Consider the following 26,931-nt stretch of genomic DNA (forward strand, 5'->3'; position numbering starts at 1 on the left):
GATGCATCTTTTTTAATACCTTTTTAATAAAGATGCATATAACTTTATCTGTCATGATTTATTTTGAATCAAATTCATTGTCACAGTGCCGTACAATGCTATATTCTTCTCTCCCTGCTCTGAAATGTTTTGCCCGAATGCTCTTTACAAATTATTGCCTGTAAACAAAAGATCGGCCATCTTTCCTGTTATACCACACTGTGGCCACTGAGCATCAAGTCTCATCCATCCATTTGTACACAGAGGTTCTCCTGTAATGGACTCTGTCCCTATCTCAGCACCACAGAATCTTGTGGGGAGTTGATGGGGACATGGCGATGATCAAATGGAATTTGTGTAGTGTGTGTGTTTGATGGTGAGCAAAGATTCAATATGTCTAATGGCCTGTTTCAGTGTTGTACAACTCCTTGACTCTGTGCCGGTATCTCGAGAAAACTCGGCCCTCTCCTATAACTCATCTCCATTCAACCAGAATTCATCCAGAACCAGGGCTCACAGTTTAAGAATAAGGGGTAGGCCATTTAGGATTGAGATGATTAGGGGATTGGACACATTAGAGGCAGGAAACATGTTCCCAATGTTGGGGGAGTCCAGAACAAGGGGCCACAGTTTAAGAATTACGGGGTAGGCCATTTAGAACGGAGATGAGGAAGAACTTTTTCAGTCAGAGAGTGGTGAAGGTGTGGAATTCTCTGCCTCAGAAGGCAGTGGAGGCCAGTTCGTTGGATGCTTTCAAGAGAGAGCTGGATAGAGCTCTTAAGGATAGCGGAGTGAGGGGGTATGGGGAGAAGGCAGGAACGGGGTACTGATTGAGAGTGATCAGCCTTGATCGCATTGAATGGCGGTGCTGGCTCGAAGGGCTGAATGGCCTACTTCTGCACCTATTGTCTATTGTCTATTGTCTATTGATGAGGAAAAGCTTTTTCTCCCAGAGAGTTGTGAATCTGTGGAATTCTCTGCCACAGAAGGCAGTGGAGGCCAATTCACTGGATGTTTTCAAGAGAGAGTTAGATTTAGCTCTCAGGGCTAATGGCATCAAGGGATATGGGGAAAAAGCAGGAACAGGGTACTGATTTTGGATGATCAGCTATATATTGAATGTTAAAATCATATTTAAACCCATACCTCCTCCATCATCAGGTTAACTCTCTCCATAACAACAGCAAGGTTCCTTTTTCTAGTAATAATTACTTTCAACTTGTTCAAATCACTAACCAAGGTCAACAATTTTATTCTACTGTCAAATGCAGTAAGGAGTTTTATTATCTTTTCACGACCCGAAACATCACCCATCCCTTCTCTCCAGAGATGCTGCCTGACCCGCTGAGTTACTCCAGCATTTTGTGTCTACCTTCGTTTGAAACCAGCATCTGCAGTTCTTTCCTGCACATCAAAATTAATGATCTGACCATGATCACATCATCAGTTTTGATGATATTTCCATTCATGTATCATATGAAATAGTTTTGATTTTGTTTTGATTTATGTCTAATAGTAGCAATGTGGCCATTGAGATCCACAAACCCATGAACACTGACAAACCTATCGACATTCACTGGCATATACAAACACGTTCTAACAGAAGTGCTAGGTTAGTATGGACTAGGGAATTGTAAAATGTAGTGAAACTAAATGGTTTCCGTGTTGTATGACTGCCCCACTTCACATTTATTCTTCTCACAGCAAACCACACTCAATCACATTTTCAATTTTTTATTTTTATAAAACACATTGATCCAGCTTTGCTCATTATCATGAGAAGCGATTAATGATTATAATTAAAATGCAGCTGTGATTGTGATACAAAACCACTTTCCCTGCGGTGGTGAGAGCACTTGAAATGGAAGAGGAACTATGTTAACTAGTCAACTGCACACTCAACAAGGAAGATGTTGCGTTGCACATTGTCTATGATTGTTCCGCTGTGTCTGAAGAGCTTGCTTTCTGTGGCTTACTGTTGCAAATGGATGCGAGTACCCTTGACTAACCCCACAGAGACTGGAAACACTGGGTCTATTTTCTCTCGAATGGAGGAGGTTAGACGGAAAGTTGAGAAGAAATGAAATTATAAAATTATCGTAAAATTACAAGATGTATAGTTAGGGTAGACGGCAAGAAACTATTTCCTAAGTCAGAGGTAGACAAAACCCAAGGATCTAGATTCAGGGTAGGATATACGAGATTTCAAGGGAATCTGAGGAGGAACATTTATACCCAGAGAGTTGGAGGCGATTTAAGGGTCCTTTATTTTAACCAAGTGAGAGGTGAGTCCCTGGAATATATTGCCAGTGAGAGTGATGGATGAGAGTCAATCACTGCATTTAGGAAGTGTATGGATAAATACTTGATTTGCCTCCACACCAAAGGCAATGGATCAAGTACATGGAGATGGGATTAACATGGAATTGTGTCCACTAATAGGCGTGGAAGGATTGTGCTAAATAACCTGACTATATGGCTCCATGTCACAGATTAAAGCTAGTTTTAACAGGGGCGCACAGATGATAAGTGCCAAAATTCTACCTTCCACTATATATTTTTTCAATATTTAAAATATGCTGTGAACTGAAACAAGCGAAAAACACTTTTGGTGAGAAATATTATTAATCACAAATTAGAGCAAGACCTTCACAGGATAACATTTGCACTGCAATGAATCCTTACGCACAGTAAATCTAAGAGCTGCTGTGATACATCAGTTAGTCGAACATTGATGATGGTTTGTGTCAGCTGAATAGCCATTTGCGAGAATAATCCATGCATCTAGCCTATTATTCTCTCTCATGCAACACGGCAATAGCCATAGGTACAAGGGACTGCAGCTGCTGCAATCTTGTGTAGAACACAAAATGCCAGAGTAACTCAGCGGGTCAGGCAGCATCTCTGAAGGACACAGTTCAGACTGCCTGACCTACTGAGTTACTCCAGTACTTTGTTCTACTGTAAAACTAGACAGCATGTAGCCAAATAGACAATAGGTGCAGGAGTAGGCCATTCGGCCCTTCGAGTCAGCGTCGCCATTCAATGTGATCATGGCTGAAATATTGGCAGCTCTGGGTTGATTATATTGATTCAAGGTCTGGATTAGCCTTTTGCTTCGGTATTCTCCATTAAGATGAATCCAACTCTTTGGCCAAGCTTCTGTTTGTTCCTCCTGATATCCCCCTTTGATTCATGGTGTCTAATTTTGATCTTGTGATATGCATTGGGACATTTTACTATATTAAGGGTGCTACTTTTGTGTACGTTGTTCTCATTAGTAGGGTACAATGCTAGAAATTCATGGGTTGGATGATCAGGCAGTGTATCAGAAGTAACGCTCTGTCCTATGTGGTAAGTGAATGCTGATGTGCTCTCATGTTCTTCAGTCACCAAGACCCCATCCTCAGCCTCGGCATCGGGTAGAGTTAGACTGAACTTGGAAAAAACGTGGATATTTCCTCTGGGTTTAGTTTAGTTTAGAGATACAGTGCGGAAACAGGCCCTTCGGTCCACCGGGTCCGCGCCGAACAGCGATCCCCGCACATTAACACTATCCTACGCCCACTAGGGACAATTTTTTTTACATTCACCAAGCCAATTAACCTACAAACCTGTATGTCTTTGGAGTGTGGGAGGAAACCGAAGATCTCGGAGAAAACCCACGCAGGTCACGGGGAGAACGTACAAACTCCGTACAGCCGTACAGTAGTCGGGATCGAACCCGGGTCTCCGGTGCTGCATTCGCTGTAAGGCAGCAACTCTACCCCTGCGCCGCCGTGATCATGTTGGTTAATGCCCAGGGTGAAGCAGAAGCTAGACGTTATTCCCTTATCATGTGTCTGTACACTGTGAACGGCTCGATTGTAATCATGTATTGTCTTTCCGCTGACTGGCTAGCACACAACAATAAAACGTTTCACTCTACCTCGTTACACGTGACAATAAACTGAAACTGAAGTGGCGACCAAAGAACACCCATTTTCTAAGCTATAGGAAAGACACAGAAGAACATTGGAAGGGGATAAACATTTTGCAAGTCAAATATTAAAGGTCCTTTATTGATCATACGTCACCTGACCCTGTTTCAAAATATATTGGCAAACGGCTATTAATATCTCCCATAAATTGACATGAAATCATCATAAATTACAGATCCATCCAAGATACAATGGGTCAAAAGGCCTTGTTCTATATCATTCCATGAAAAGACCAGGAAATAAATAATTTACTTAGTTCCAGTGTTGTATATACATGCAGCAACTGGGAGAGATACAGTTTATGTACAGAGAAAGTCACATGTTCTAAAGTCATGGAGACATGCTGTAGAGATGTGTGCACGTGCAGAACTGGTCATTGTCTTCACAGCTCCTCTCTTTCTTCCTCAGTGCAGGTACACGCTGACCTCTGACTGTTCATGAAAGGCCGGCATCCCAGGGTCCAGACCGCATTGAACATGGTGTCTGCCACCGATTCACAGGCTGAAAGGAAAGATTAGGTTTAAATAGCTCCTTACTTGTCCCTACCAAACTACTCCAAAGCATTTTATAGCCATAGACTTAAATAAGGCCTTTGATAAGGCTCCATATGTTATGTTGCTCTGGATTGCATTAAATGGATAAGATTGCATAGGATCCTCGAGAGCTGGACAAATGGACACAGAATTGGCTTCATGGAAGGAACCAGAGAGCGGTGGTGGAAGGGGGCTTTTTGTTTTGGAGGTTTGTGACTAGTGGTGTGCCTCAGGAATCAGTGCTGGGCTCATTGGTGTTTGTTATTCATTTGAATGATTTGGATGAGAATGTACAAAGCATTATTAGTAAGTTTGCGAATTATACTAAAGTGGAAGATATTGTAGAGGGTAAAAAAGGTTATCAAAAATTATAGCAGGCTTTTGATCAGCTGGGTAAGCAGGCTGAGGAATGGCTCGTTGAGTTTAATGAAGATACATGTGAGATGTTGCATTTTAGGAAGTCAAACCAGGGCAGAAACTTCACAGTGAATGGTGGGGGCCTGGGGAGTGTTGTTGAACAGAGGGATCTAGGTACAGGTACATAGTTTCCTGAAAGTGGTGTCACAGGCAGATGAGGTGGTCACGAGGCTTTTGGTACATTGGCTTTCATCAGTCAGGGTACTGAGTGTAGAAGCTAGGACATTATGTTATGGTTGCACAAGATATTGGCGAGGGTCACATTTGGAGTACTAAGTTTGGTTTTGGTCAGGATGGGAGGGATGTATTAAGCTGGAAAGATTTACAAGGATGTTGCCAGGACTTGAGGGGCTGAGCAATAGGGAGAGGAAAGAAAAACATAAAAGATGGAATTCCAAAATAGAGACAGAGATGCTGCAACATTTTCAAATGCTTACGCATACTTTGTACATTTCTGGTATTTATCTAGAGTATTTTTGATCCATTTTGCAAGCCATCTCTACCTATCTCTAGCACCTTCTTGGGGCAGGTTTTGGACGGCACGGTGGCGCAGCGGTAGAGTTGCTGTCTTACAGCGAATGCAGCGCCGGAGACTCAGGTTCGATCCTGACTACGGGCGCCGTCTGTACGGAATTTGTACGTTCTCCCCGTGACCTGTGTGGGTCTTCTCCGAGATCGTCGGTTTCCTCCCACACTCCAAAGACGTACAGGTTTGTTGGTTAATTGGCTGGGCAAATGTAAAAAATGTCCCTAGTGGGTGTAGGATAGTGTTAATGTGCTGGGATCGCTGGGAGGCGCGGACTCGGTGGGCCGAAGGGCCTGTTTCCGCGCTGTATCTCTAAATCTAAAAATCTAAATCTAAATCTCAAGTTTTCAGCTGATCTCTTTTTCAGGTAAAATATTTACCTTCAACCTTGGACACAAAGCCCAGACTTTTTTTGAGGTCAGAGCAAATTCCGTAGAGGCACCAACGGAATTTGGCATCGCACCGGTACTTGTTGGCTCCACATGTGTCATAGCAAAGATCGAGCTGGTTGCAACACTTGGTCATGGCTGGGATTCCCAGATCAAGCTGAAAGCAAAAGAACAAAATTACATGGGGTACGTTTAGAGGCTGGAACCACATTCTACTCCGATTCCCAGTGGAACATAGCATTTCTGAAAGCATTAATTAAATGTTAGTGAACTATGTCATTAGATTGTGTAGGAAGGAACTACAGATGCTGGTTTAAATTGGGAAAGACACAAAATGCTGGAATAACTCAGCGGGCAGGCAGCATCTCTGGAGAGAAGGAATGGATGATGTTTTGGGTCGAGACCCTTCTTCTTTCCTCTCTCTCTCACTGGCTGCTCAATGCAAAGCCCCTGAATCTCTGATTCTGAAGACCTTGAATTGAAGAAGGGTTTCGATCTGAAACGTCACCCATTCCTTCTCTCCAGAGATGCTGCATGTCCCGCTGAGTTATCATATCATATCATATCATATCATATATATACAGCCGGAAACAGGCCTTTTCGGCCCTCCAAGTCCGTGCCGCCCAGTGATCCCCGTACATTAACACTATCCTACACCCACTAGGGACAATTTTTACATTTTACCCAGCCAATTAACCTACATACCTGTACGTCTTTGGAGTGTGGGAGGAAACCGAAGATCTCAGAGAAAACCCACGCAGGTCACGGGGAGAACGTACAAACTCCTTACAGTGCAGCACCCGTAGTCAGGATCGAACCTGAGTCTCCGGCGCTGCATTCGCTGTAAAGCAGCAACTCTACCGCTGCGCTACCGTGCCGCCAGCATTACTCCAGCATTTTGTGTTAGATTGCATTGTTTCTCAGCTACAGTGTCAGCACAAAGATGGGCTTTGAATTGGAAAAGCATTATTTGTTCAAAAAATTACTACTCACATTTTACTAAATAAAAGACTTTGCACTTACATTCTGTACCAATTACCTACCTCATCGGCGACCCACAGACTATCCTTGACCGGACTTTGCTGGCTTTCCTTGCATTAAATGTTATTTCCTTATCATGTATCTATACATTGTAAATGGCTCAATTGTCTTTCCACTGACTGGATAATACGCAACAAAAGCTTTTCACTGTACCTCGGTACACGTGACAATAAACTAAAACTGTCATGGAAACTGAGAGAGGCTTCACCACCTCTCTCAGAAGGACCCACCAGCTCTATAAACCTCATTGTCACAGACATCCCTTTTTATTCTCTTTGTCCTTTTCCCTTCTCTACATCTTGCTTAACATATAACCTTTCCTATTTCTAAACCTTAACTCTGTTTCCCTCTCCTTAGATGCTGCCTGAACTACCAAGTATTCCCAGCATTCTCTCGTTTTATATAGGTCCTTTCAGGACATCCTAACGCGATTTGCAGCTGACACTATAATCTTGCAGTATGGCTGTAAAAAATTGTAACAATCAATTCTCTACAGTAAATGTCCACCAACTCAATACAATGATGAATGAACAATCTGTTCAAGTGCTGTAGGCTGAGCAATAAATATTGCCCAGGACATCAACCAGAACATCATGTTCCTCTTTGAAATAGTGGTGCGGGATCTTTTATGATTATTTTAGAGCACAGAGTTGTCAGCATCTCATCCAAGAGGAGGCATCTTTGACAGTGCAGCAGTTCAATAAATCCAGTAATTTGACCTTTATCTTGACCATCAGCATCTGCCAGGCAGGAAAAGAAAACGGCCAATGCATTGATCTACTTCCTGCATTGGTATGGCGGTCAGGTTAGATATCTGTAGTCAGAAGTATGATGGAAATCCACAGCCTTTAGGCTCATTAGCACTGGAGTTTCAGACATCATTACAGAGTTGATGAGACACAAGGAATTGCATTTGTTGGAATCTTGAGCAAAACGCAAAGGGCTGGAAAAACTCAGCAGGTCAGGCAGCATCTGTGGAGGGAAATAGGCATGACTTCTTCAAAAAGGGCCCCGACCCGAAACATCATCTGTAACGATTGACAATTGTATGTCAGGTTGGAGGCCAGTGTCTAGTGGAGTGCCCCAAGGATCTGTGTTGGGTCCACCGTTGTTTGTCATTTACATTAATGATCTGGATGATGGTGTGGCAAATTGGATTAGTAAATATGCAGATGATACTAAGATAGGTGGAGTAGTTGATAGTGAGGTAGATTTTCAAAGTCTACAGAGAGACTTGGGCCTTTTGGAAGGGTGGGCTGAAAGATGGCAGATGGAGTTTAATGCTGATAAGTGTGAGGTGCTGCATTTTGGTCGGACAAATCAAAATAGGACGTACAGGGTAAATGGTAGGGAATTGAGGAATGCAGTGGAACAGAGGGATCTGGGAATAACTGTGCATTGTTCCCTGAAGGTGGAATCTCATGTGGATAGGGTGGTGAAGAAGGCGTTTGGTATGCTTGCCTTTATAAATCAGAGCATCGAGTATAGAAGTTGGGATGTAATGTTAAAATTGTACAGGGCATTGGTGAGGCCGAATCTGGAGTATGGTGTGCAGTTCTGGTCGCCAAATTATAGGAAGGATGTCGACAAAATGGAGAGGGTACAGAGGAGATTTACTAGAATGTTGCCTGGGTTTCAGCATTTAGGCTACAGAGAGAGGTTGAACAGGTTGGGTCTTTATTCTTTGGAGCGTAGAAGGTTGAGGGGGGACTTGATAGGTCTTTTTAAAAATTTTGAGAGGGACGGACAGAGTTGACGTGGGTAGGCTTTTCCCTTTGAGAGTGGGGAAGATTCCAACAAGGGGACATAGCTTCAGAATTGAGGGACAAAGGTTTAGGGGTAACATGAGGGGGAACTTCTTTACTCAGAGGGTTGTGGCTGTATGGAATGGGCTTCCGGCGGAAGTGGTGGAGGCTGGCTCGATTTTATTATTTAAGAGTAAATTGGATAGGTATATGGATAAGAGGGGATTAGAGGGTTATGGTCTGAGTGCAGGTAGATGAGACTAGGTCAGGGTGAATGGTCGGCGTGGACTGGTAGGGCCGGACAGGCCTGTTTCCATGCTGTAGTTGTTATATGTTATATATGTCCATTCCTCTCCACAGAAGCTGCCTGATCCGTTGAGTTCCTCCAGAACTTTGTTTCTTGTTACAGTTATGAATCGTTGTTGCAAGATGATTAGTAAAAAATGAAAGTTGTGTTTTTAGTACATACAGTGTCTGGTACCTTGAGGCCTAGGAAACTCGAGCTGCAGCCATTCGGCTCAGGCACCTTATAGTCTGGCCTCGGTAGAGGTGCCTTCCCTAGGAAGAGAGAGCACAGCATGAATTATCCTGGTTTCATATCAAAGTATGTGTTCTTAATTTTGTAGCTTAGTCCAAAACTCTCCACAATCATTTTGCGTTCTTTCACCTTCAGTTACGAAACTTGCAGGAACAATGCATCTTTACGTAATAACACATCCCAAGAATCCTTATATGATTATTCTCAAACAAAATTTGATACTCAGAAATGTTGGGGTTAATTGTTTGTGTGTGTGTGTGTGTGTGTGTGGCTCTGATCAAAGTAGTAGACTTTAAGGAAATTCTTGCTGGAGGAGAGATTTTGATAAGGAATTCTAGATGTTAAGGCTTTGGCAGCTCAAAGCTTGGCCTTCAATAGGTGGCAATTAAAACTAGGTATATGTAGGATGCTGGAAAATGCTGCAAGTCGATATCTTGGAGAGTTTAAGTCTATAGAAGGCTGTGGAGATGGGAGACGATGTGTGATTTTAAAATAATTATTTCATTTATTTATTTATAATTTTAATATAATTTAAAATACTGCATTTACCAGTCGAAGACCCAGTGTAAGTCACCGAGAGCAAGGGAGAAGTGTCAAGCAAGAGTCTGTCATTGATCAAAACCCTTTCTTAAACAACATCTTGCTTCCAAATGTTTTCCAGTTGAAATGGAGTTAATATATGTGAGGTTCAAGCAAAAACAGATCTGGCTTCAATATCCGTACTCCAAAGCCAAGATCAGCCCACACTCGGTCTTCAAATGGCAAGATTTGGAAAACACTTGTATATGTGCACATTGAGTGATTCAACTCTGCAACCTTCCTTTCTCCTTCGCTGAAGCTAATGAAAGCACGGACTTCAATCACCCAGAAGATTATGTCTCTCTGTTACCCTACTCACAACAAAACACTTGTCCCCTTACAATCAACTTCTATCATGAGACCCTGGACAATGTGGACCACTGTAAATTTTAGGCAACCTCTCATTTTCGGCTACATCTCATTGGACATTAATGGTGAAGTTCATTATAACCCAGTAGGCCAGGTCTAAGCTTGACCGAATGAGAACCAAAGGCCCAGGCCTTTGACTGTCATATGTTGAAAGACTGGAGCGGCTGGGCTTGTATACACTGGAATTTAGAAGGATGAGAGGGGATCTTATCGAAACATATAAGATTATTAAGGGGTTGGATACGTTAGAAGCAGGAAACATGTTCCCAATGTTGGGGGAGTCCAGAACCAGGGGCCACAGTTTAAGAATAAGGGGTCGGCCATTTAGAATGGAGATGAGGAAAAACCTTTTCAGTCAGAGAGTTGTAAATCTGTGAAATTCTCTGCCTCAGAAGGCAGTGGAGGCCAATTCTATGAATGCATTCAAGAGAGAGCTAGATAGAGCTCTTAAGGATAGCGGAGTCAGGGGGTATGGGGAGAAGGCAGGAATGGGGTACTGATTGAGAATGATCAGCCATGATCACATTGAATGGTGGTGCTGGCTCGAAGGGCCGAATGGGCTACTCCTGCACCTATTGTCTATTGTCTATTGCCTCAAACCAGGCACCAAACGCAGCATCTACTAAACAGCAAAGTTCTTTGCACTCTTATTTACCTCAAACTCATGACAACTTACAGTAGACTCTTCAAAACACTGACAGAATCAACCACAGGTCTCTCCAATAAATTGTTTGGCAGGGGAGATGATATCAGTGTCTGTTCCCCGGCTAACATCCCCACTGTCAAGGCTCAGCTACCTCTGTTGGGTCAGCCACATCATTCCCATACCTGAAATGTGTATTATACTCTGAGCTCCATCATAGCAAGAGAGCTTCAGGGGGATAGAGAAATTGCTCCGAGGATATTTTGAAAGGCTTAGAAACATAGAAACATAGAAAATAGGTGCAGGAGTAGGCCATTCGGCCCTTCGAGCCTGCACCGCCATTCAATATGATCATGGCTGATCATTCAGCTCAGTAGCCTGTACCTGCCTTCTCTCCATACCCCCTGATCCCTTTAGCAAAAAGGGCCACATCTAACTCCCTCTTAAATATAGCCAATGAACTGGCCTCAACTACCTTCTGTGGCAGAGAATTCCACAGACTCACCACTCTCTGTGTGAAGAAATGTTTTCTCATCTCGGTCCTAAAAGACTTCCCCCTTATCCTTAAGCTGTGACCCCTGGTTCTGGACTCCCCCAACATCGGGAACAATCTTCCCGCATCTAGCCTCTCCAACCCCTTAAGAATTTTATATGTTTCTATAAGATCCCCCCTCAGTCTTCTAAATTCCAGCGAGTACAAGCCCAGTCTATCTAGTCTTTCCTCATATGTAAGTCCCGCCATCCCAGGGATCAATCTGGTGAACCTTCTCTGTACTCCCTCTAAGGCAAGAACGTCTTTCCTCAGGTTAGGAGACCAAAACTGCACACAGTACTCCAGGTGCGGTCTCACCAAGGCCCTGTACAACTGCAGCAGAACCTCCCTGCTCCTAAACTCAAATCCTCTTGCTATGAATGCCAACATACCATTCGCTTTCTTCACTGCCTGCTGCACCTGCATGCTTGCTTCTTGAATTAATATGACATCCTCACCAATTCACCAACTTAACGTGCAGGAAGAGCATTTGGAAAGGCACAGAACTCTGAGCCTCTGTGATGGCAGCACACAGGCCATATGTAGCCTGCAGAAGAGCTTGCATCATCCCAAACCACCCACTCACCAGCTCCGTCAAACTCTGTGGCAGTCTGCAATCTGACAAAGGATTCTCCAACCACCTCAGAACCCACATGGCTGGTCAAGCCATAGAACAAGTCATCTTCAATACAAACTAGCTAAGATGAAAAAGAATGTGGGCGAACAAGTTCGGAGAGGAGGGGTAGCAGAACGTTTGGAGAAGCTGATGGTGGTTGGAAGATAGAGGTCAGATAGAGGACATGGGCTTGCTCTCTGAATACAAAATGAGAGAATAACAAAGAAAGTCCTCCATGACATGCCATCTATAACACATCAAAAACACTTCATATGCACATAACTTTGGCATGCTGTTAAGTCAATAACAGCAGTATTCAATTGGCAAGTGTTACAACCCACTTAATTGTTTTTTGTTGAGGAAGGACTATTGATACCAGTGGAGCTCCCATGAGGTGCAAAATAATTTTTTCTCTCAGAAAACGGTGAATGGGAGCAGATAGGATAGTGCTACTTATGAAGCTTTTAGATAGACACTTGAATATGCAGGAACTGGAGCGATAGGGGTAGGGTTGCCAACTTCCTCACTCCCAAATAAGGGACAAAGGGTGACGTCACCGCCCCGCACCCCACGTGACCTCACCCAGCCAGTGGGCCACATGCCCCCGCTCCACCAATGGCGGCCGCCATCTTGTACGGCACAGACGTAGCAGGCCAAAGGCCCTATTGCTGTGCCACTGGTCTTTGTTCTCTAACCACATGATGATCTGTAACACTTTCCTGGGATTGTTGTTAACTCATCTCACCCTCACGTTCACAAACCCTCGAACTCAGGCAGAAACCCACTGATGACAGTAAATGATTAATCAATCACAGATGCAAACAAGAAGAAATCCCAGACCAGAGTGTGACTGCAGAGAACACAGAGAGAGTGTGGGCGTATTGTTACCGAGCTGTTCTGTAACCCTCAGCAGCTTTAACATTAGTGCAAATCATTTTGTGGCTCCTTTTGGTTGATGGCACTTCTGTTCCTTTTGTTGTTGTGTTCCGAAGCACAGGAAAGGCCCTTCGGCCCACGATCTCTGTGCTGAACAATGATGCCAAGATAAACTATTTGCATTCGTTTAAACTAAACTAAACTAATTGCATCTGCCTGCACATGATCCATATCCCTCCGTTCCCTGCATATCCTTGTTCCTATCTAAAAGCCTCTTAAACACCACTATCGTATCTGCCTTCACCACCAAGCCTGGCAGTGCGTTCCAGGCACCCACAACTCACTGTGTAGAAACACTTGCTCCTTTAAGCTTTAAAGCTTCAAGCTATGCCCTCTCGTCTTTGACATTTCCACCCTGAGAGAAAGGTTCTGATTGTCTACCCTTTCTATGCCTCTCATCTATATACTAAAACTCTCATTTGTTATCTTGTTTGTGACTGAACTTCAGCCAAAACGGTACACGATAGTGCGACAATTTTAGGCCCACCTTACTCACCATTGTCACTATAGTGATAATGCAAGTAGTTTTATTGAAATCGGTCTTATATTTTTTAAGTTATTCACATTTTAAAGTTTAAAAGGAGGGGAAGGGGAGGGGAGGAGGGAGGGAGAGGGAAGGGGGGAGTGGGGGAGAAGGGAGAGGGGAGAGGGGGTTGAGGAGAGAGGAGGGGGGGGGGGAGGACAGGGTGCTGCACCAATGCAGGAGAGGTTTGGGTCCAACGGGTCCACTTGGTCTAGTAATTTTAGATACTTCTATCAGGTCTGCCCTCAACCTCCAGCGTTTCATATAAAACAATCCAACAAATCCAAGTGTATTTTATCTGAGTACGTTTCCATTCCCTGCTTCTCGTGGTGGATTTCCACCGCTGGGACCCAGTTACTTTGAAATACTCTTTCACCTCCCCACCTCACTTTCTCTCACCAGTGCTGTTCCCCAGTTCTGCGCTTACCGTATCGGCACTTGTACTGACACACTCCGTTCCTGCCACCGAGGAGCTCCAGGAATGAGTCAAAGTATCCGTTTACTGTCTCGAAGCTGTCCCGGATGGATTCAATGCCCCAGTCCACGCTGGTGGTTGCGTTCTCCGGGGTTGCGGAGGTCGCTTTGATTTCTTCCTCGCAGTGGGCCACCGAGAGGGCTAGTCCCAGGACGATCACAACCACTCCTCTCATGGTCACGAAAACTCGGGAGCTGGAGAGATTGGAGGTGAACAGCAACCAAAACCCAGATCAACTAAAGTAAGTTCCACACCAGAACACAGGCTTTTGTCCAGGCACTCAGTGTTGGACTTTTAACCTTCATCTTTTTTTATCTGGAATGAGCTCACTGCTATTACAGTCCAAAGGTTAGATTGAGTGTAAGTTTGGTTGGAGTTCGATCTCAATTCGAACACCTTGGCTTGTATCTGTGCACTTTAAACACGGGCAAGTCCCTATCTAATAATGCGTCCAAATGTCTGAATATTAATCACTTTGAGGCTTTTGTGTTGCAACGTAACACAGAGTTACAACACAGTTCCAAAGTATCAAACTCAAATGCCAAGCAGTTCGATCTCACATCAGTTCACAGTACGTTGGATCAGTTTACACAAGCTCTGTTTTTGAGGTTTCGTTTCATTGACTTAAGTGCAAATGGATTTCCTGAGTGAATTTCAGGCCAACACATTGGTTTGTCCAGGGATGAATTTCGTCCCCAATTAGGGTTGCCAACTATCTAACTCCCAAATAAGGGACAAGGTGACGTCACAGCACGTGCCCCACATAACTTCACCCAGCCAGTGGCCACGTGCTCCCTCTCCACCAATGGCGGCCGCCTGGGCCAGGAGGCGGGTTGCTACGCAACCTCCATTAGGCGGCGCCCAGGCCTCTGGACCTACAGTGTCGGGACGTACAGGACCTCTGGATCTACAGGGTCCAGGCCTACAGCGTCCTGGCCTACAGCCCCCCCCCCGGGGGATATGGGATGTCCCGGCTAATACGGGACAGTTGGCAACCCTATCCCAATGTACCTGATGCATGAAGTGAAGGTTGCGCCAGGGACCTTCAGTTACATTTTGGTTGTGTCTTAAAAATCAAATACAGAGGCGGTTCAGTCAGTCAGCCCAACTATTCCATGGTCTGAAGAAGGGTCTTGACCCGAAACATCACCCATTCCTTCTCTCCAGAGATGCTGCCTGTCCCGCTGAGTTACTCCAGCATTTTGTGTCTATATTCCATGGTTAACTGTTCATTCTTCTTTGGAGATCGCTTCCATCCTTGGTCACACTGCATCGATGTTCTTCTTGATTCCTGGCTTGCTCAGGTTTAGTTTAGTTTAGAGATACAGCGCGGAAACAGGCCCGAGTCTGCGTCGACCAGCCATCCCTGTGCACTAGCACTATCCTACACACTAGCGACAATTTACAAACTTTACGAAGCCAATTAACCTACGAACCTACATGTCTCTGAGATGTGGGAGGAAACCGGACCCCTGGAGAAAACACACGGTCACCGGGAGAAGGTACAACTCCATACAGACAGAACCCATGGTCAGGATCGAACCCGGGTCTCTGGCACTCTAAGGCTGCAACTCTACTGCTGGTCCACCAGGCCGCCCCTGGTCACCATTATGTCTGCCTCAACCACTACTTAGGTGGCAGTAATGGCTCAATGGTTGGCACACTTGCTCATATCTCAGGAACGTCTGGTTCAAGTTCCATTCAAAAGATGCGAACATAAATTCTACGCTGAGAGTTAAGTACCAGCACTGATAAAGTGCTGTGCTGTCCAGAGCAGATGTTATATTGCAAGAGAGGAACAACAAAATTGCTTCATACAATTTTTCAAATCGGACATGAGATGTTATTCAAAATGTAGAAATAGATACTGGTTAATACACAAAAGGACACAAAGTGCTGGAGTAACTCAGCAAGTCAGGCAGCATCTCTGGAGAACATGGATGAAGAAAGGCTTTGACCCGAAAAGTCACCTATTCATGTTCTTCACATATTCTGCCTGTCCAACTGAGTTACTCCAGCACTTTATGTCCTTTTGTTTAATTCTTAATATTCAGCCACCGTTTATCTCTCAGCCGACATCGCTGAAGAAGATGAACTTATTAATATCACAGTAACTAGCCTGTAGTTTGCAGTAACTAGCCACATGCAAAAGGATTGCTCTGTTGCACCATTTAGTTTAATTTAAAGGTTTGACAGTGAGCTTATCAGACATGCAATATTCTGCAGGGTTTTTTTCTTCTTTGCTTGTTCAGGCTGCAATTAAGAACTGGCTGCAGATAGACAAAGTACAAAGGGGTGAGCAAAATGCTGAGAGCACAGTTTTGAAGAAAAATCTAATCAGCAGTGTTGGTTAGAAATCCTTGAATAAACAGCAGTCAGATGTCAAATCACAATCTGTTCTCCAGTCACTAGGCCCCACAGAAACCCTGAAGTCCTTGAAGGGACATTTCATTTCTATCCCCTATTTTAGTTCTTCTCTCTTACTCCAATACTAAACTAATATTCGATTTTATGCCATTGATTTGTATGTTCACAATTGCAGGTTTCCATCTATTGAGTCCACAATGATATCTTCTAAGACAGGCTGAGTGCTGCCTCTGAACATGAGGAACTGTGTTCACATAATGACAACTTATTTGTAGGAAGGAACTGCAGATGCTGGTTTAAACCGAAGATAGACACAAAAAGCTGGAGTAACTCAGCGGGACAGGCAGCATCTCTGGAGAGAAGGGATGGGTGACGTAAGAAGGGTCTTGATCCGAAACGTCACCCATCTCTCCAGAGATGCTGCCTGTCTCGCTGAGTTACTCCAGCTTTTTGTGCCTATCTTCGACGACAACCTTTTTGGTCTACTCCAAGGCACCATAGCTGGTAGAGATGCTGCCTTACATGATAATGATATGAGATGATATTGTGTGTAGATTTGGATGCCCCATAACAGAAAGTATGTGGGGGTTTTTGTGGAGTGCAGGCAAGGTTTATCAGAATGCTACCTGTATTAGAGTTTATTAGCTACAGCCCACCGTTTGACCTGTTTTTTACAAAATGTTAAATGGTCAGCTCGACATAGATGACCACATCTACACCAAACCCAAACCTATCAGGAGTAGACGAGGGCATTCGATTCAATTTGAGATACCAGCTACCAAGACAGATGTGTACAGCAATTCATTCTTCCCGCGCACAATTAAAACATGGAATAGTCTTCACCCAACTATAGTTATTCAACCAGACGCAACTAAATTTAAGGCAGCTCTTCTCCAAGAAGCTCTTCTTGCTTAAGTCCATACTCCGCCACCTCCACTTCCATTTGGAATATTTTGGAGGACCAAGAACCAAGAAACAAGAGAGAATGGATAGTATTTTTCTGAAGCATCGGAGGCCGAGGGAAGACCTGATAGAAGTATATAAAATTATGAGAAGCATAGATAGAGTAGACAGTCAGAATCATTTCCCCAAGGAGAGAATGTTGAACGTTTGAGAACATAACTCTAAGGTGAGAGGGGCAAAGTTTAAAGGAGATGTGCGGGGGCATTTTTTTCATACAGGGGGTGGGGGTGCCTGGAATGCACTGCTGTGGTGGGGGGTGAGGGGGGGGGGGGGGCTTGGTAGAGGCAGATGCAATCATTATATTCAAGAATTTTTGGATAAGCACATGGATATGCAGGGCATGGAGGGTAATGGATAACATGCAGGTAGAGGCAATCAGTGAATTAATACTTTATTGTCACACGTGACAGGTCACAGTGAAATTCTTTGCTTACATACCCAAGGAATGCAATAGTCTCCACGTAAAGGGCGTTGACAAAGTTACAAAGTACTCAGCACCGTCCAACTTTGTTCTTTCCTCCCCCCCCCCCCCCTCCTTCCTCCTCCCTCCTCCCGGCCCGGGCGGCCGCCATTGATGGAGCAGGAGCACGTGGCCGCTGGCTGGGTGAGAACACGTGGGGCGCGGGGCGGTGACGTCACCCTTTGTCCCTTATTTGGGAGTGAGGAAGTTGGCAACCCTACTAAAACGGGACAAGGGCAGTCCCGTACGGGACAAACTAACTTAGCCCAAAATACGGGATGTCCCGGCTAATACGGGACAGTTGGCAACCCTACTCAACACTGTTAGACCTTTCAAAGAAAAAGACATTCACTGGAATTTCTACGCCAGAGTTTTTCCACATTAGCAAGACTCGCCCTCTCAGAGAGCATGTACATCAGAAAAGCAAAGGGAAAGAAGCTTTAGAGTTGAGGGGCAGGTTACATGGCTAAGGGATGGTCTCTTCATCAGCTGAGGGAAATTAGACTTATCCAGTAATTTATGGGAATTATTAGGAGTCTGGAAATGAATGGGTTAATGGCACTTCTGGGGTCCCTGTCGTTTTGCTTGTCACTTGTCTCTGCCTTACATGCAGGAAGCCCCCAATTGAACAGTGATTGGTGCAGGGACTGATTTTGCAGGCAGTGCATTAGCCATCACTTGGAAAGGGCCCAGATCATGTGAGTAACAAGAGTTGATTTCCCTGCTGACCTCATGAATGGTAAGTCTGGAAGTTATTATGCTTTAGTTAAATATTTCCTGTATTTTCCTTATGTTTTATTGCACAAAATATGTACTTTGGAAATATAATATTGTATTATTTACTCAGGATGGTAGCATTTAGTGGCCATCCTTAACTGCCTTCACACTAGGAAGGCAGTAAATAATTAACAACATTAAAGTATCAGAGAGTCACAAGAGTAAAGGGGCAGAATTTCTTCTCTGGAGGACAATAATGAAACATGTGATTTTCCAACACTCTTGGTGTTTATAGAACATAGAACAGTACAGTGGAAGGACAGGCCCTTCGGCCCACAATGTCTTTGCAGAACATGATGCCAAGGCAATCATTTATCTAGCTGCACATATCATATCATATCATATCATATATATACAGCCGGAAACCAGGCCTTTTCGGCCCTCCAAGTCCGTGCCGCCCAGCGATCCCCGTACATTAACACTATCCTACACCCACTAGGGACAATTTTTACATTTACCCAGCCAATTAACCTACATACCTGTACGTCTTTGGAGTGTGGGAGGAAACCGAAGATCTCGGAGAAAACCCACGCAGGTCACGGGGAGAACGTACAAACTCCTTACAGTGCAGCACCCGTAGTCAGGATCGAACCTGAGTCTCCGGCGCTGCATTCGCTGTAAAGCAGCAACTCTACCGCTGCGCTACCGTGCCGCCCATAATCCATATCCCTCTATTCCCTGCATATCCATGTGCCAATCCAAAAATCTTTTAAATAACACTAATGTATCTGTGTCAACCAGCATCCCTGACAGTGTGTTCCAGGCACTCACTACCATCTGTATAATAAAAGCACTTGCCCTGCACATCCCCTCTCACCTTAGAGCTGTGCCCTTTAATTTTCATATAAACCAGACTGCACAATGAACATTTTAATCGGTGCAGTTTTACAGGTCCATTAACACAACAAATAAATATACAATGATTAATAATTGAATTGAAATGAATACATTTTATTAGCCAAATATGTATACATACAAGGAATTTGCCTTGGTGCTTTGCTCGAATGTAACAACATAACATACAGTAAACAATTAGAACAAAGCATTATAATGTAATAATACAATAAGTTATCAGTAACAGTAGGAAACCAGACCATAATGGTGCAAATTGAAGCACTTTATGCAACCTAAACAAAGCCCAGAGTAGATTGTTGTTGAGGTTACTGACCACCATTTTCTGAGTACAGGCATCAGAGTCGTAGTAGATTTTATTTTCGAGTTATTTAATGAATTTAATTTCAATTCCCCACCTGCCATGGTGGGATTCACATCTCTGGCTGAGCAGCCCAGAGCTCTGAGTGTTGGCCTGGTAACATTCATAACACTATTTATCATTTGCTATATTAGCTCATGCTTTATTCCAACGATTCCAAAAAAGTGAAATGCAATGCCATCAATGAAACTTGCTGTCAAGGCTGGGCCATGTTTCTTCACTGTTGCCTTGGCTGTAAAGTTTTCAACTCAGCAGGGTTCACCGTGGGGGAATGCAGAGATTGGCTGCTCTTGTGGGTAGACCAACAAATTAGAAGGAAACAATGTTTTCTGTGCAACACTGAAGTGAGTCAAGTCCGCGCTGGAAAGATAGAGACAAAAAGCTGGAGCAACTCAGCAGGTCAGACAGCATCTCTGGAGAAAAAGGAATAGGTGACATTTTGGGTTGGGACTCTAATGCAGAAGCTGAGTTACTCCAGTTTTTGTGTGTCTTTCTTTAGTTTAAACTAGCATCTGCAGTTCCTTCCTATACACCAGCTCGAAAGATGTTGTTTACAATTGACGGGTGTACATAGAATCGTACAACAGTACTGCATGGAAACAGGCCATTCGCCACAACGTCCATGCTGGCCCCAGGAACCCTGAACTGCAAACTCTGCAATTATTAACACCAGCCTACAGATGGATGCAGTTGTTATTGTAACTGTAGTCTGTGTCCTTTGGATATTAGAGGTGGGGAAATTGAGCCATTCTCATTAATAAGCTGTGTGCAAACTATCAAAAGTTGAAAGTGTTTAAGTGTGATATATACCAAAATCAAAACCATGAAATTCCTATTTGCAGCTGCATAGCATATCTTTATGGAATAATATATGGAACAATATTTATGGAAAACACAATAAAGAAAAGAGAGTTCAATAAATTAACCAAAATAATATTAGTGTAAACCAGAAGCCTGACGTCCCCCAGTGCAACCAAGGCGGTTCATAGTTTGGTTGGTATTAGCAGTGTTCAAGTCTGATGGTTGTTTGGAAGAAGTTGTTCTTGAACCTGGTTTTCAGACGCCTCAACCTTCTCCCGGTGACAGGAGTGCAATGAGAGTGTGGCCAGGGTGGTGTGGGTCATTGATGATGCTGGCTGCCTTTCTGAGATTAATCCTTTTGATGGTGGGGAGGTCAGAACCCATGTTGGACCGGGTTTTGTCCATCTCTTTTTGCATTCTCCTGTGTTCTTGGGCGTTGTGGCCAATGAACCAAATGGTCGATACCTTCCTGGTCAGTGAACCAAAGAAAGACAATTCGGATCCTGCTTTTTATACATTAATGACTGGATAGAACACCTCACCACTCTGTAGTGTAAGAAAATAACTGCAGATGCTGGTACAAATCGAAGGTATTTATTCACAAAATGCTGGAGTAACTCAGCAGGTCAGGCGGCATCTCGGGAGAGAAGGAATGGGTGACGTTTCGGGTCGAGACCCTTCTTCAGACTGATGTCAGGGGGGTGGGACAAAGGAAGGATATAGGTGGAGACAGGAAGATAGAGGGAGATCTGGGAAGGAGGATGGGAAGAGAGGGACAGATGAACTATCTAAAGTTTGAGAAGTCGATGTTCATACCACTGGGCTGCAAGCTGCCCAGGCGAAATATGAGGTGCTGTTCCTCCAATTTCCGGTGGGCCTCACTATGGCACTGGAGGAGGCCCATGACAGAAAGGTCAGACTGGGAATGGGAGGGGGAGTTGAAGTGCTCGGCCACCGGGAGATCAGTTTGGTTAACGTGGACCGAGCGCAGGTGTTGAGCGAAGCGATCGCCGAGCCTGCGTTTGGTTTCGCCGATGTAAATAAGTTGACATCTGGAGCAGCGGATGCAATAGATGAAGTCTGTAGTATGTACAAGTCAAATGCCAGGCTCTATATTAAGATAACATCAGAGTTTGCATGAGATGTGTTTGAGAAAGGAAGTCTGCACTTATTGGAACAGTGAATTAGGGTGAGTAGTTACAGGCAGTCATAATGTTAACTGAGCTCAGGATTAGCAGGGAACGCACAAGTAGGGAGCTTGAAGACTTCTCCACTGCATTGCAATTCTGAATTCAAGCTGAGCCAGTGTCCTTGCGGCTCGGCTGAATGGTGGTGGGGGTGGGGGCCACACAGGAGCTGTCTTTCATCACTCCCTTCTGCGCACGTTGTTGTGAATAGCAGCCAGGGTTGCCACATCTGACAGCGAGGTCGGCTTCTAGAATGAACCCTGTCTGGCTTCAGCGTGATGTTGTCAATCTTTCTGCGTTACCTGCCCCTCTCAGAATCCCTCGGGCGCTGGTGCTGGCAGGTCAGGGACAAAGTGCAGCTCAGGGCTGGGGTATTTCTTAGTGTTGAGTCATTCGGGGGAGCTGGAGGCTGGGGGAATCTTGCAGTCATTCTAAAGAACAAAGTTATCCTACGCTCATCCTCTCTCCCGGCATCCATACTTTAATTTTCTTCACATATGAGAGAGAGAGAGAGAGAGATGAGAGAGGTGAGAGAGAGTATTTAAAGAGCTCATCTACCTGTACATTAACCATATCTTTCCATTGCCTGCCTCTTTACATCCAACTGACTCGGCCTCACCATTGTTTCTTCAATTATCCAGTTTGCTTTCAAAGTCAGCTATTTAATATGTGCCTATGACCCTAACTGGCAGTGCATCGCAAACCTCACCATTTATTGCATTAAAGTGTTATGCTGCCCATTCTAACATTGGTTAAATTTATGTCCTCCTCTTCACCTGATCGCTCTTGAGCTTTTCGTTGTTGTGTGAGGAGCTGGAGTGGTGCAAAATACAAGCATTCCAGTTGGCACGGTGGCCTGGCGGTAGAGCGCCAGATCGACCTCACTATGGGTGCTTGTCTGTACGGAGTTTGTACGTTCTCCCCGTGACCTGCCTGGGTTTTCTCCGAGATCTTCGGTTTCCTCCCACACTCCAAAGAAGTTCAGGTTTGGAGGTTAATTGGCTGGGTATGAATGTAAAATGGTGTAGAATAGTGTTAGTGTGCGGGGATCGCTGGTCGGTGCGGATTCGGTAGGCCAAAGCGCCTGTTTCCACGCTGTATCTCAAAACTAAAATAAATAAACTACAGTGTGTAGGAAGGAAGGAACTGCAGATGCTGAGTTGAACTGAAATAGACACAAAACACTGGCTGTGTTAAACCAAACTACAGTTTCGCTGGTCTAATCTGCTTTCATGTACCTCTGCAAATCCCAAAGCAACTTGCACCAAATGAAAATCAATGTTGGAGATGTGGCAGCTAATTTGCACTTCGAAAGCTTCTATAATCACAATGTGACAATGGCTGATGAATCTATTTCAGTGATGTGATTGAGGGTGAAATATCAGGCAAGGTATCAATAATAATGACTTGCACTTCAAAGAATTGCCATGGATTTCTTTATAAACGACCGTCTGGGCCTGAGGTTGAGGCTTGGTCTATAATGTCTGGTGAAACATGACATTTCAAGTGGGATTTTCTTGGTACTTTATGGAGGGCAGGGACAGCGGGGTATTTGCAGGGAGTGGAGGCTTGTAGTGCACTGTGGTGGGTGGTGGTGGTGGAGGCAGGTGCAATAGTGGCGTTTAAGAGGCTTTTAGTTTGGGATATGGAAGTGCGGGGAATAGACAGATATGGATCATGTGCAGTCAGATGAGATAAGTTTAATTTTACATCATGATCGGCACAAACATTGTTCCTGTGCTCCATGTTCTAATTTTGTAAATGGAGTTTGAACCCCGAAGCTTCTGATTAAGAGGCTAGTACATTACTCACTGCACGGTGATTTAGTGTGGCAATTTGACAGGCCAAATTCCATAACAAAAATGAAAGTAAAGACGTTTGATGAGACACTATCCATTTGGTGTAAAGACTTCCTTATCAGCCAGCAAATGGTGCCAACCATTTGTCACGGTGAGTGCAAGGCTTCATTGGTAACAGATGAGGCACACAACTGTCCCAGGCAGGCTTTCATACCTTGTTAACCCCTGCACAAGATTTATCAACAGGACAGATTTATGTGTTTCCTTTGCAATAACTCTGGTAAAGGTCAGTGGAGAGCAGTCCGAGATGCGATCGTGCTCATTGCTCGGGTTGCCAACTTCCTCACTCCCAAATACGGGACAAAGGGTAGGCCTGCGCCCCACGTGATCTCACCCAGCCAGCGGCCACGTGTTCCCGCTCCAACAATGGCAGCCACCATTAGTAGAGCAGGAGCACGCGGCCACTGGCTGGGTGAGGTCACTTGGGGCGCGGGGCGGTGATGTCACCCTTTGTCCCTTATTTGGGAGAGAGGAAGTTGGCAACCCTACTAATACGGGACAAGGGCAGTCTCGTACGGGACAGACTAATTTAGCCCAAAATACGGGATGTCCCGGCTAATACGGGACAGTTGGCAACCCTACTCATTGGTGACAGACTGTTCGGCACTTTTCGAGTCCAGTTCCTGGAACCAAGCAGAAACTGTGTCTGACTATTGATCTTTCCGATCTCACTGTGACCTGCTTTACTGTTCTCTGCATGTGGAGGTTAACATACTTTAATGCCAACATGTCCCTTATTGACGTTGCATATAGATGGTGTTATCTTCTTGGTTTCATGCCCAAAATCACTGAAGGAACTGCAGCAATTATGTCAATTGTTAATTCAGATTAAGCTGCTTTATACGTCACTAAATTAGACCTTTAGAAATTGCAAATGGTAAAGAGACTTTTAATTCATTGATGAACTCTTGATTTCAAATAGGTGAAATCTTTGCTAATACAGTCACAAAATGTGTTAATATGGTAGGAATTCTCCTGCAGTACAAACATAAGCATTATTTCTTTATGAAACCATCTGCTTAGAGCAGATAAGGCCACTAATAAAAAGCTCTCATCTCATTGTAATCCCTGTTGAGATATACCAAATCAAGTGAGACTTCAGAACAGTAATCGGATTTTGGGAATTAAATCAATGTCAACTATTATAAAAGCTATGACCTTTGGACTCCTTGCTGTCTTTGTAATCATTCAGTCAATTATACCTCTAGCACGTCCCTGATTTTCATCCCTTCTACAATGGTCACATCTTGGCTATTGAAAACTTCGTAGAATGAACGTTTAAAAGGCTGGTTCAGAGAGGGTTAGAGAGGCAACATTAGAGTTTGCAGCTTAAGACATGATCACCATGGGAGCAAAAATGAAAAACAGAGACTTTCAATAGGTAGAATTTAAGCAGTGGAGAGACCTAGAATAACTAATTGTCGCCCATTCCTTCTCTCCTGAGATGCTGCCTGACCTGCTGAGTTACTCCAGCATTTTGTGAATAAATAGAAGAACTAATTGGTGAGGATATTGCCAGGACTCAACGACCTGAGCTACAGGAAGAGGTTGAGCAGCTTAGGACTTTATTCCTGGGAGCACAAGAGGCGAAGGGGTGATCTTATAGAGGTGTGTAAAATCATGAGTGGCATTGATAAGGTGAATGCACTGAATCTTTTTGACAACATGGGGGAATCAGGAAGCAACAGCATGCGTTGATGGTGAGAGGGGAAAGACTTAATAGGAACGTGAGGGGCAACCTATTCACAGAGAGGATGGTGGGTATATGGAACAAGCTGCCAGAGGAAATAGATGAGGCATTTACAATAACAACATTTAAAAGACATTTGGACAGGTGTATGGATAGGAACGGTTTGGGCGGATGTGGGCCAAACACGGGCAAATGGGACTAGCTGAAACAGGGTATCTAGTCTGAATAAGGGTCTCTACCCGAAATGTCATCGATTCATTTTCTCCAGATATGCTGCCTGACCCTCTGAGTTACTCCAGCTTTTTGTGCCTAAAGAGAATGAGAACAGACCCTTCAGCCCACAATGTCTGTGCTGAACATGATGCCAAGACCAGCTGGCACCAGGAGGAAACAAAGTTTATTACCTCTTTTAAAATGTATCCACATTTTTAATATTTATTTATTTATTTATTTATTTATCTGTTTATTATTTTATAGATATATATATTATATATAGACGATAGGTGCAGAGGAGGAGGCCATTCGGCCCTTCGAGCCAGCACCACCATTCAATGTGATCGTGGCTGATCATTCTCAATCAGTACCCCGTTCCTGCCTTCTCCCCATACCCCTTGACTCCGCTATCCTTAAGAGCTCTATCTAGCTCTCTCTTGAATGCATTCAGAGAACTGGCCTCCACTGCCTTCTGAGGCAGAGAATTCCACAGATTTACAACTCTCTGACTGAAAAGGTTTTTCCTCATCTCTGTTCTAAATGGCCTACCCCTTATTCTTAAACTGTGGCCTGTATACACAAAATGCTTTTATTCAATTATACACAAATACAGAGTAGTAACAAAATCAAGACTGCCATTTGCAGTTGACAATCAAACAGTTATCAGATTAAGTTTACTCCTACTTTTGGTATCCTACTTTTTAATCTTCTGCCTGTCTCCCTATATTCACGTCGTAGGACCTCATCCCTTTTCCTACCTGTATCATTTGTGCCTATGTTCAGTGACTGCCAGCTGCTTGCCCTGCGACTCTAGCATGTTTTACAGCTGCTCAGAAACACCCTGGACACCTGCACCAGGGAGACAAAAATAATCTACGAATCTATCGCTTAATTGAATGGTTTAAGATAACTAAATTTGAAATTTACAAGACCACTTTAGAATCTCATGACAAGGTACACTGCAGAGGACAAAGGAACTGCAGATGCTGGTTTAAACCAAAGAGCTGGAGTAATTCAGCAGGTCAGGTAGCATCTCTAGAAAAAAGGGAATAAGTGTCGTTGTAGGTCGAAACCCTTATTCAGATGGGTCTCGAAGGGTATCGACCCGTGACATCACCTATTACTTCTCTCCAGAGATGCTGTCTGACCCGCTGAGTTACTCCAGGTTTTTGTGTCTACGCTGCAGTGTAATCTCTACAGGGAAATGTTATTGATTTTATTTTTTAATGTGGATGGGAAGAGAGAGATGTGGCTGGAAACAAATGTAACAACATAAAAAACAGAAGGCAATTGTTATTGACTTGATCGTGAAAATCTTTCCTTTAATTGTTGAGCAAGGTTGACTTCTGACTGTCCTCATTAACAAAAATTTTGTTCAGTGGTGGCAGGCGAGTGTCACTCCGAACTTGCCTTAACCTTTCCATCTGTGGTAAATGCAACTGGTCTCCACTTGATGGCAGCGTTGAGTCTGGAGTATTTGTGTGGTGAATGCAGTAAGCATAGAAAAAGTGAGCAGAGTTAAAATGAAGCAACTTCAATGGTAGTAGTAAAAAGTGTAAGAAAATAACTGCAGATGCTGG

At 44.1% G+C, this 26,931-nt stretch overlaps 1 protein-coding gene across 2 annotated transcripts; it reads right to left on the reverse strand.

Moving 5' to 3' along the window:
• Positions 1 to 4,018: 4,018 nt before the first annotated feature.
• On the reverse strand, positions 4,019 to 14,265 carry pla2g12b (phospholipase A2, group XIIB). 2 transcript variants are annotated; one of them, XM_078428317.1, is made up of 4 exons: positions 13,774 to 14,265; positions 9,092 to 9,168; positions 5,816 to 5,981; positions 4,019 to 4,460 (listed from the first exon to the last, which is right to left on the reverse strand). In XM_078428317.1, exons 1-4 carry the CDS (start codon positions 13,994 to 13,996, stop codon positions 4,342 to 4,344), a joined length of 585 nt encoding a protein of 194 aa, XP_078284443.1. In that variant the 5' UTR covers positions 13,997 to 14,265; the 3' UTR covers positions 4,019 to 4,341. The 2 variants fall into 2 exon arrangements, with proteins under 2 accessions (XP_078284443.1, XP_078284442.1); XM_078428316.1 differs by having other exon boundaries at positions 9,080 to 9,168.
• Positions 14,266 to 26,931: the final 12,666 nt, after the last annotated feature.

This window comes from Rhinoraja longicauda, chromosome 35 (assembly GCF_053455715.1).
Source record: "Rhinoraja longicauda isolate Sanriku21f chromosome 35, sRhiLon1.1, whole genome shotgun sequence".
Lineage (NCBI taxonomy): Eukaryota > Metazoa > Chordata > Chondrichthyes > Rajiformes > Arhynchobatidae > Rhinoraja > Rhinoraja longicauda.

Excerpts from the sequence above, each read along its gene's own strand:
- pla2g12b (XM_078428316.1), bottom strand. The coding sequence starts at position 13,996 with ATGAGAGGAGTGGTTGTGATCGTCCTGGGACTAGCCCTCTCGGTGGCC. Across the intron at positions 9,169-13,773 it reads TCAGTACAAGTGCCGATACG|GGAAGGCACCTCTACCGAGG; the intron begins GTAAGCGCAGAA and ends CTCTCTTCCTAG. Across the intron at positions 4,461-5,815 it reads CTTTGTGTCCAAGGTTGAAG|CCTGTGAATCGGTGGCAGAC; the intron begins GTAAATATTTTA and ends CTTTCCTTTCAG.